The sequence below is a fragment of the Salvelinus sp. IW2-2015 genome, unplaced genomic scaffold (assembly GCF_002910315.2).
Source record: "Salvelinus sp. IW2-2015 unplaced genomic scaffold, ASM291031v2 Un_scaffold4512, whole genome shotgun sequence".
Lineage (NCBI taxonomy): Eukaryota > Metazoa > Chordata > Actinopteri > Salmoniformes > Salmonidae > Salvelinus > Salvelinus sp. IW2-2015.
The window spans coordinates 15,793-27,072 of NW_019945782.1; the positions used below are offsets into that span (position 1 = coordinate 15,793).

The window sequence follows — 11,280 nt, forward strand, 5'->3', positions numbered from 1 at the left end:
CAGTAATAGTGTGTATATTTCTCTTTGTAGTGTCTGCAGCAGCAGTAATAGTGTGTATATTTCTCTGTAGTGTCTGCAGCAGTGTAATAGTGTGTAAATAGTGTGTATATTTCTCTGTAGTGTCTGCAGCAGCAGTAATAGTGTGTATATTTCTCTCTGTAGTGTCTGCAGCAGCAGTAATAGTGTGTATATTTCTCTGTAGTGTCTGCAGCAGCAGTAATAGTGTGTATATTTATCTCTGTAGTGTCTGCAGCAGCAGTAATAGTGTGTATATTTCTCTGTAGTGTCTGCAGCAGCAGTAATAGTGTGTATATTTCTCTTTGTAGTGTCTGCAGCAGCAGTAATAGTGTGTATATTTCTCTGTAGTGTCTGCAGCAGCAGTAATAGTGTGTATATTTCTCTCTGTAGTGTCTGCAGCAGCAGCTGGAGGTGATTCCTGGCTATGAGGAGTTGTTAGCAGACATTGTCAACATCAGTGTTGATTACTATGAGAACAAGATGTACTTGACGCCCAGCGAGAAACACATGCTGCTCAAGGTAAGAGCCTCATCTAGCTCTCTGTCTACCTGCTTTCTCTAGTACTGTCTCTGTCTGGATTTAACTACCTGCCTTCTCTAGATACTGTCTGTCTGGAGCTTAACTACTGCTTCTTAGTACTGCTCTGTCTGGATCTTAACTACCTGCCTTTCTCTAGATACCTGTCTCTGTCTGGATCTTAACTACCTGCCTTTCTCTAGATACCTGTCTCTGTCTGGATCTTAACTACCTGCTTTCTCTAGATACCTGTCTGTCTGGATCTTAACTACCTGCCTTTCTCTAATACCTGTCTCTGTCTGGATCTTAACTACCTGCTTTCTCTAGATACCTGTCTCTGTCTGGATCTTAACTACTGCTTCCGATACCTGTCTCTGTCTGGATCTAACTACCTGCCTTTCTCTAGATACCTGTCTCTGTCTGGATCTTAATACCTGCCTTTCTCTAGATACCTGTCTGTCTGATCTTAACTACCTGCCTTTCTAGATACGTCTTCTGATCTTAACTACCTGCCTTTCTCTAGATACTGTCTCTGTCTGGACTTAACTACCTGCCTTTCTCTAGATACCTGTCTCTGTCTGGATCTTAACTACCTGCCTTTCTCTAGATCCTGTCTGTCTGGATCTTAACTACCTGCCTTTCTCTAGATACCTGTCTCTGTCTGGATCTTAACTACTGCCTTTCTCTAGATACCTGTCTCTCTGGATCTTAACTACCTGCCTTTCTCTAGATACCTGTCTCTGTCTGGATCTTAACTACCTGCCTTTCTCTAGATACCTGTCTCTGTCTGGATCTTAACTACCTGCCTTTCTTAGATACCTGTCTCTGTCTGGATCTTAACTACCTGCCTTTCTCTAGATACCTGTCTCTGTCTGGATCTTAACACCTGCCTTTCTCTAGATACCTATGATAGTACCTCCTCTGCATCTTATACACCGCATGTTCAGTTACTACGAGTACTGTCTCGTGTCCGTCGCTTGGATCTTAATAAGATACTATCTGCCTCTCTAATCGGTAGTATCATGTCTCTGTCTGGATCTTAACTACCTGCCTTTCCTCTAGATACCTGTCTATGTCTGGATCTTAACTACCTGCCTTTCTCTAGTATGCCTGTCTCTGTCTTGGATCTTAACTACCTGCCTTTCTCTAGATACCTGTCTCTGTCTGGATCTTAACTACCGCCTTCTCTAGATACCTGTCTCTGTCTGGATCTTTAACTACCCTGCCTTTCCTAGATACCTGTCTGTCTGGATCTTAACTACCTGCCTGTCTCTGATACCTGTCTCTGTCTGGGATCTTAACTACCTGCCTTTCTCTAGATACCTGTCTCTGTCTGGATTCTTAACTACCTGCCTTCTCTAGATACCTGTCTCTGTCTGGAATCTTAACTACCTGCCTTTCTCTAGATACCTGTCCTCTGTCTGGATCTATAACTACCTGCCTTTCTCTAGATACCTGTCTCTGTCTGGATCTTAACTACCTGCCTTTCTCTAGATACTCGTCTTCTGTCTGGATCTTAACTACCTGCCTTTCTCTAGATACCTGTCTATGTCTGGATCTTAACTATAACCTGCCTTCTCTAGATACCTGCTCTGTCTGGATCTTAACTACCTGCCTTTCTCTTAGATACCTGTCTCTGTCTGGATCTTAACTACCTGCCTTCTCTAGATACCTGGTCTCTTGTCTGGATCTTAACTACCTGCCTTTCTCTAGATACCTGTCTGTCTTGTTGATCTTAAACTACCTGCCTTTCTCTAGATACCTGTCTCTGTCTGGATCTTAACTACCTGCCTTTCTCTAGATACCTGTCTCTGTCTGAGATCTAACTACCTGCCTTTCTCTTAGATACCTGTCTCTGTCTGGATCTTAACTACCTGCCTTTCTCTAGATACCTGTCTCTGTCTGGATCTTAACACCTGCCTTTCTCTAGATACCTGTCTCTGTCTGGATCTTAACTACCTGCCTTTCTCTAGATACCTGTCTCTGTCTGGATCTAACACCTGCCTTTCTCTAGATAACCTGTCTCTGTCTGGATCTTAACTACCTGCCTTTCTCTAGATACCGTGTCTCTCTTGGATCTTAACTACCTGCCTTTCTCTAGATACCTGTCCTCTGTCTGGATCTTAACTACCTGCCTTTCTCTAGATACCTGTCTCTGTCTGGATCTTACTACCTGCCTTTCTCTAGATACCTGTCTCTGTCTGGATCTTAATACCTGCCTTTCTCTAGATACCTGTCTCTGTCGTTATCTTAATACCTGCCTTTCTCTTAGATACTGTCTCTGTCTGGATCTTAACTACCTGCCTTTCTTAGATACCTGCTCTGTCTGGATCTTAACTACCTGCCTTTCTCTAGATACCTGTTCTGTCTGGATCTTAACTAACCTGCCTTTCTCTAGATACCTGTCTGTCTGGATCTAACTACCTGCCTTTCTCTAGATACCTGTCTTCTGGATCTTAACTACCTGCCTTTCTCTAGATACCTGTCTAGGTCTGGATTTAAAATGGCTAATAGCCTTCTTACTCCTGCTAAACCAGTCCTCAAACTGTAGCTTCCAGTGGTGTTCAGAATATCGTAGAGGTATTTCTGAATGTCCATCAAATATTATTGATCTGGGTTGTGTAATATCCCACTCTGTTGGGTGTGTGTTGTCAGGTGATGGGTTTTGGTCTCTATCTGATGGACGGTAACTCAGTAACATCTACAAACTAGACCCAAAGAAGAGGATCAACCTGGGAAAGATCGACAAGTTCTTCAAGGTTGGCGTGTGTGTGTGTGTGTGTGTGTGTGGTGTGTGTGTGTGTGTGTGTTGTGTGTGTGTGTGTGTTGTGGTGTGTGTGTGTGTGTGTGTGTGTGTGTGTGTGTGTGTGTGTTGTGTGTGTGTGTGTTGTGGTGTGTGTGTGTGTGTTGTGTGTCCACACCAAAGCGGCCATCTAACTTTTCCTTGTGGCCATGTCAGTACTTTAACCCAATATGTTGTTATTTGGATCACACATCCTGACTGAAGCCCTCTCTCTGTCTGCTGATCTTGTTTGATGCCTGCAGCTGCAGGTGGTGCCTCTGTTTTGGAGACATGCAGATAGAACTAATCCACGTTACATAGGAGACCCAGCCTCACTACGAGGAGAACCAAGCTCCAAGTAAGAACATCATCCATCTTTAAACTCACAAACTCTGATAAATCATAACTCAAGGCCTCTACAAGTCCTCAACGGCCCAAGCCTCTACCCACAGCTGTCAAATCAACCCCAGCCTCCTACCCCAACAGCTGTCAAACTCAACCCAGCCTCTACCCCACGGCTGTCCAAAACTCACCCCAGCCTCTACCCATCGGCTGTCAAACTCAACCCCAGGCTCTACCCCAACAGCTGTCAAACTCAACCCCAGCCTATACCCCACAGCTGTTCAAAACTCAACCCAGCCTCTTACCCCGCACAGCTGGTCAATACTCAACCGCCAACCCCTACCCCCAGGTGTCAAACTCAACAACCCAGCCTATACCCCACAGCTGTCAAATCACCCCAGCCCTTTTACCCCACAGCTGTCAAACTCAACCCCAACCGTTACCCCACACAGAAATGTCAAACTCAACCCAGCCTCTCCCCACAGGTGTCAAACTCAACCCCAGCCTATACCCACAGCTGTCAAAACTCAACCCCAGCCCCTTACCCCACAGGTGTCCAAACTCAACGGCCAGCCTCTACCCCACGGCTGTCCGAAACTCAACCCCAGCCCTTACCCACAGGTGTCAACTCCAACGCCCAGCCTCTAAACCACCCGGCTGTCAAAACTCAACCCCAAGCCCCTTACCCCACAGCTGTCAAACTCAACACCCAGCCTCTACCCCACAGCTGTCAAACTCAACCCCAGCCTCTACCCCACAGCTGTCAAACTCAACCCCAGCCTCTACCCCACAGCTTGTTCAAACTCAACCCCAGCCCTTACCCCACAGCTGTCAAAACTCAACCCCCAGCCCTTACCACCACAGCTGTCAAACTCAACCCAGCCCTTACCCCACAGCTGTCCAAACTTCAACAGCCCAGCTCTACCCCACGGCTGTCAAACTCACCCAGCCTCTACCCGCCCACGGCGTGTCAAACTCAACCCGCAGCCTCTACCACCACAGCCTTGTCAAACTCAACCCCAGCCCCTTAATTGGTTAGTTAGGAATTCCCCTCACCTGGTTGTCTAGGTCTTAATTGGTTTTTAGTTATGAATTTCCCCTCCACCTGGTTGTCCAGGTCTTAATTGGTTAGTCTAGGAACTCTCCACACCTGGTTGTCTAGATCTTAAATTGGTTAATTAGGAACTCTCCACACCTGGTTGTCTAGGTCTTAATTGGTTAGTTAGGAATTCCCTCACCTGGTTTGTCTGGTCTTAATTGTTAGTTAGGGAATTTCCCTCAAACTCTGGTTGTCTAAGGTCTTCAACTGGTTTGTTAGGAATCCCGCACACCTGGTTTGTCTAGGTCTTTAATTGGTAGTTAGGAAACTCTCCACACCTGGTTGTCTTAGGTCTCTTAATTGGTTAGTTAGGAATCTCCACACCTGGTTGTCTAGGTCTTAATTGGTAGTTAGGAACTCTCCACACCTGGTTGTCTAACTAATGGGATTAGTAGGAAACTCCCACCTGGTTGTCTAGCGTCTTTAATTGGTTAGTTAGGGAATCGCCCTCACCTGGTTGTCTATGTCTTAATTGGTTAGTTAGAACTTCCCACACCTTGGTTGTCTAGCCATCTTAATTGGACCATATTGAAAGGAAATGCAAAATCAGCATATCTCACGCCCTCTCCTATCCCCTGGACCCTCCTATAGGTGGGATGTGTACCCAGAGCTTCACTCCCCCAATACAACCTGTGTTGAAACCCTGATCTTCTGACCCCTCTTTCCTACAGGTGGACGTGTACCAGAGCTCCATCTCTCCCCAGTACAACCTGTGTGAACCCTGACCTCTGACCTCTCTCCTAGCGGTGGACGTTACGCCAGAGCTCCATCTCTCCCAGTAACAACTCTGTGATGAACCCTGTGCGGAAACCTCTGGACCTCTCTCCTACAGGTGACGGGTACCCGAGAGCTCACTCTACCCCAGTACAACTCTTGGTGAAACCCTGATCTCTGACCTCTCTCTCTACAGGTGTTAATGTGGTACCAGAGCTCACATCTCTCCCCAGTACAACCTGTGTGACCTGACCTCTGACCTCTCTCCTACAGGTGGACGGTACCCAGAGCTCCAATCTCTCCCATGTACAACCTGTGTGAAACCCCTGACCTCTGAACCTCCTCCTACAGGTGGACGTGGTACCAGAGCTCCATCTTCCCCAGTACAACCTGTTGAGCAGATGGTTCAATCCGAGACGACCACATCCTGTTCATCTCTGAGCTGGGGCTCGCTACAGTAACAGTGAGGTGGTGACCGTGTCAGGCCTGGACAGTCACAAGTCAGACGAGGGAGTACAGGGACACTGGTTTGACGCCTGGCACTCAGAGGGTTACAGCTGCTGTCCAAGTGGAGCACACACGTCATGAAATGGTGAGATAGGGGAACGGGGTGGTGTGTGTGTGCGTGGTTTATGGCTTAAAGAAGGGACGTGTGTAGTCGTGCTTGGTCCCATATATTTTATTTATTTATTATTTACATGATATTAAGTCATTTTATACTTTTCTACCTGTTCTGTGACCTTTCACGTTTCCTTTGACACCATATTCTCTTTCTCTCTCTCTTCTCTCGTCTTCAGTACTCGTTGAAGGTTTGGTTCCAACCGACAGATAAGTCTGTAACAAGGACTGTCCTGGCACAGAGACGGAGTTGAGAGAGCCTTACTCGTTACAACTACACCTCAGAGGAGAAGTTTGCCCTGGTCGAGGTCATGCGCCATGAATGCAAGGGACTGCAGGTCAGAAACTACACACTGTACTACAGACATGCTAGGTCATGACATCCGTTGGGGACCGCTTCAGAATTAGTAAAATAGATCGTTTCACCACCGCTGGGTCATTGATCGCAAGTGTGGTCACTTTGGTGTTGTGATGAGATATGATGGTATCTGCCGTTGTAGGTGGTTGATGGGTCGTATGGAGAGCGTATTCAACCAGGCCATAAGGAACACCATTCTATGCAGCCCTGCAAGGACTTTGCCCAGATGACCTCAGAGAGCCTCTACGTCAGGCCGTACGCAGAAGAAGAACTTCTCATCAGGTTACCGTATGGCTCCACTCATTCTGTCAACTGTAACATACTTTCAGGCAAGACAACCTCTTAAGAGGTACTGTAGCCATCTTGTTATCTTGGTGGTCTTGATGAAAGAACACCTTGAAAAAAAGGCTAAAGTCTACCTCAAAGGACTCAAGTGTGCATACGGCACACAATTCTCACTGTTTGCTAGAAACAGTAGAACATGGACCTTCCCATCGTTAGCTTTAGGCTGCTTCCTAAATGGTCCCCTATACCTATGGGCCCTGGTCACAAAGTAGTGCACTATAATAGGGAATAGGGTGCCTTTTGGGACATACCGATAGTCATTCTCTATTAATGCTGATTCTCTTGAAACCTTTCTGTTTCTCTCTAGTGTCCTGCAGTGGCCGATCCGTAAAGACCATCCTGTGACTGGAGGGGCTCGGTTAGCCTCCAAGTGACCCTTGTCTCAGGGGGAGAAAGGACCCCAAGGGAGGGGTTCGACATCAAGGGCCAGAGCTGGGGACCCTCGAGCACACAGGTACAACCAGGGAGCGAGGGAGGGTAAACAGATGCTACGGGAATTAGGAAGAGACTTAGTGACTCGGGATGGAGGCAGGCTGTAGGGACAGGATCAAAGTACAGGGATTTGACTATTTAAGAACGTTTCTCTCTCTCTCTCCTGCTCTCCAGCTGTAACATGGTCCGCTACCCATGGCTGGAGTCGTTGATAGCCGAAAGAGTGGTTCTAAGAAGACTCTATCGCAGCAGTCTGGAATGGACCCATAGTACTGGCTATAGAAGAACCTTCCACAAAACATCCTCTCTTCTTCTTCACACACTGCTCAACTTCAGCGGTATGTACACACAACACACCACACAACACACGCAACACGCCACACGCAACACTGCACACGCACGCGCACGCGCACGCACACGCACACACACACACACACACACACACACACACACACACACACACACACACACACACACACACACACACAACACACACACACACACACACACACACACACACACACACATAACAGGATATGTTTTCTTACACTACCACCAATCAATCGATCACCTTCCATCCTCACCGTTGTTCTTTTTTTCCTTTCCTTAACCTCCCATACCTTGTCCATAATATCATGTTATTTATCTTCCTGTCATAATATCATACTGCTGCTGCACAACACGCACACACACACATACACACACACACACACCTGAGTAATCCTGTTGTGATTGGCTAGGAACATAGAGAGGTTCTGTGACTCCTGGATGGACTGAGGGTCGGCCATCTTCCTCAGGAACTGAGCCGCCCTGCAGACACAAATATTACCACATATCTAATTCTGTAGCCACACCTCACAGATTCTGTTAACCTGAGTCGATTGGGTACATCTCAATAGTGGGGTAAATTGGCCCTTCATTCTGTCCCTTTTGCTTTATTTAAGCTGATGTGAAGGAACTAGACAGGTGAAAACAAATTCCTGTGTTTTCAGGATCAGTACAGGTGAAGGAAAGGTGATAGGGAGAGGAAGCCACTGCAGGCTATTGAGACGCATCCCCACATTGTGTCTGTCTTCCCTCCGTACCTTTTATAGGCAGAGTGGTCGTTCTTGACGCTACACTTCATGTTCTTGAGTTCGTCGAGCACAGCGAACATGTTGATGAACTTGCCCAGGGTGAGAAGGTAGGCTTCAGAGACAAAGTCTTTCCTCCGCTCAGCGTGGCAAAGACGCTTCACCTCCCCGCAGAAACGCTCGATGGCCTTACGCTGCAGGGGAGGACAGGGGAAAAGGAGACGACAGAGAGAAGAGAGGTTTTTCAGATATATATAGGACTCATTTGTTCATTCATTATTTAATTCAAGGGACAAGGATATGATGGACTGACAGAATTCCAATTCAAATACGATACATTCATTACGCTGTTCATTCATTTGATTGATTGATTCATTCATTCATGCATCAATCAATGGTCTCTCACCTGAAAGTACATGAACTTCATGAGCTTGGTGACCTCTGGTTCCAGCACCTCCACAGTCTTCTCATAGATCTCCACCCTGTTGGGCTGCTCATTACACTTCACCTGGAGAACACAGGGGGGTGCCGTCACACAGCCTGCTCACAGGGCTCTCCCACATCTTTTTTTACACGTCACAGATCACAGTGTCCCTAGCCAGTATCACATTTTTAGGATCAGATGCCCGTACTAGAGCTGGGACGATAAACTGAAAACGATCAACGATACGATTACTTATCGCAGGCATTTTGCTAATATCATTCATCACGATAAGTAGTCTACACCAGAGAAAAGTTGAAAGTAAATACGTTTGCTAAAATGGGTGATTATAAATGGGACAATTGATGGCTACAACCATCAAACTAGTAGTAGCAGTTTAATGTTCTAAACTGTGGTGCACATTAATGTTATAAACTGTGGTGCACATTAATGTTNTCCTTCCCCTAACCTTAGCCCTTTAACCTAACCTAACTCCTAAACTTAACCCTAACCTTAAACTTTAACTCCTAGTCTAGCTAACGTTAGCCAGCTATCTAACGTTAGCCACCTATATAATGTTAGCCACCTTGCTASAATTTGTAACATATACATTTAGCAAATTTGTCACATATTGTACATTTTGCAAATTCGTAACATATAATACAAAATATGTGATGGACATCCACTAATTAATACATACCTTACGAAACGTAATATATCAATCTAAAGGGAGTATCTGTTGATTTACGTACAGAATAACACGAAATACTCTGAGACCAGGTTGCCGGGTGCACACAGAGTGTTTCTTGGTAGTCTTGAACAAAACTACTTTAAAACCAAAGTATACACCTCACACACATGGTTAGGGACTTAAAAAAAGAAGACACCTGTACCATGTCAGATATAGAGTTATAATATATTCAATTTTGATTTTGGATTTAGGTTTAGTAGTTTGGTTAGAATTTTAGTTTTAGTTTTTACACTTTATGTACCTCACAGAAGACTGAAATATAACAAATCCTTTTGACTTAGAAACACCTGAATTTCTGCGGATKAAAAAAAATTATAATGTTGATTAATTATGAAAAATATGAACATTCCACCTATGAGGTCACTAGTCATTTTGACTGCAGGAAACGGCTTAGGGATTGAGGGGTTAAGTCTATCTGGGTAGAGGATRTATATGTTGTGAGTCCCAAATGACACCCTATTCCATAAGTAGTGCACACACGGAAGACTAGCCTATGTGAACAGCCAATTCCTGAGACCCATGGTGACATTTAGTTGGTAGGTGTCGGTGAGATTGCTGGATCCCATTTTCTGTCCATTCCACTGTGCCTCTTTACAACGGTAGAATCACAATACCGTCTGTTGCCTTTAGACTAAAGACCGCAAGCTGACAGGCAGTTATCCTGAGTCCCTGCCCAAATCCCAATCCTACCTGGGTCTCKAACCAGAGAGAAAGGAACACATACTGGATCAAGGGCTATTGAGACATTTTCTAAGACCTTCTTGAGTTAATATCTATCCCATGGTAATAATATGAGCTTAGATAGACAGATGGAAAGATATATAGAGGGAGAGAGAGGAATGTGGGTGGGTTGAGTAAAAGGAATGTGGATGGATTGAGGGAAGTATGTGTGTACAGGGGYGATGAGAGAGCGACAGAGAGAAAGAGACCAAAATTCCAGAACCGGACAAGAACCTTACACCCTCAGCACACAGGGGGACAAACACCTGCCTGGAGGTAACAGCATTCCCTCCCCCATATGCCCCCCTAGACACAACCATGACAACATAACCAACAAAAACGGGTCACAACTCTTGCAGCTCTGTCCCATGCTGGGTATGTACATAGTCAATAGTAGGCTTCGAGGAGACTCCTATGGTAGGTACAGCAATAGCTCATCTCTTGGGAGTAGTACTGTAGACTACTTTATCACTGACCTCAACCCAGAGTCTCTCAGAGCGTTCACAGTCAGYCCACTGACACCCCTATCAGATCACARCAAAATCACAGTTTACTTGAACAGAGCAATACTCAACCATGAGGCATCAAAGCCAAAGGAACTGAGTAATATTAAGAAATGCTATAGATGGAGGGAAAGTAGTGTAGAAATCTGTCAAAAAACAATTAGGTAACAACAAATTCAATCCCTTTTAGACAACTTCGGTGCACATTAATGTTATAAACTGTGGTGAACATTAATGTTAAACTGTGGTGCACATTAATGTTCTAAACTGTGGTGCACATTACTGTTACAAACTGTGGTGCACAATATTGTTAAACTGTGTGCACTTAATTGTTATAAACTGTGGTGCACATTAATGTTATAAACGGTGGTGCACAATATTGTTAAAACTGTGGTGCACATTAATGTTATAAACTGTGGTGCACATTAATGTTATGAAACTGTGGTGCACAAATTGTATAAACTGTGGTGCACATTAATGTTATAAACTGTGGTGCACATTAATGTTAAAACTGTGGTGCACATTAATGTTATAAGCTGTGGTGCACATTAATGTTATTAAACTGTGGTGCACATTAATGTTTATAAG

General features: G+C 45.2%; 1 protein-coding gene and 1 long non-coding RNA gene across 2 annotated transcripts in view; one reads left to right on the forward strand and one right to left on the reverse strand.

Moving 5' to 3' along the window:
- The first annotated feature begins 412 nt into the window (after positions 1-412).
- Positions 413-3,622, forward strand: LOC139026350 (uncharacterized). The gene is made up of 3 exons (XR_011478128.1): positions 413-537; positions 3,190-3,293; positions 3,580-3,622. It is a non-coding gene; the product is annotated as an uncharacterized lncRNA (long non-coding RNA).
- Positions 3,623-7,211: 3,589 nt separating this feature from the next.
- LOC112077391 (cytoplasmic FMR1-interacting protein 2-like) overlaps positions 7,212-11,280 on the reverse strand; it is a 16,476-nt gene continuing 12,407 nt past the window's right edge. The window contains exons 3-6 of the mRNA XM_070441674.1: positions 8,704-8,805; positions 8,310-8,491; positions 7,938-8,034; positions 7,212-7,280 (exon numbers count right to left, since the gene is read on the reverse strand). Coding sequence (XP_070297775.1) covers positions 7,212-7,280; positions 7,938-8,034; positions 8,310-8,491; positions 8,704-8,805 — 450 coding nt within the window. The remainder of the gene's footprint in view (positions 7,281-7,937; positions 8,035-8,309; positions 8,492-8,703; positions 8,806-11,280) is intronic.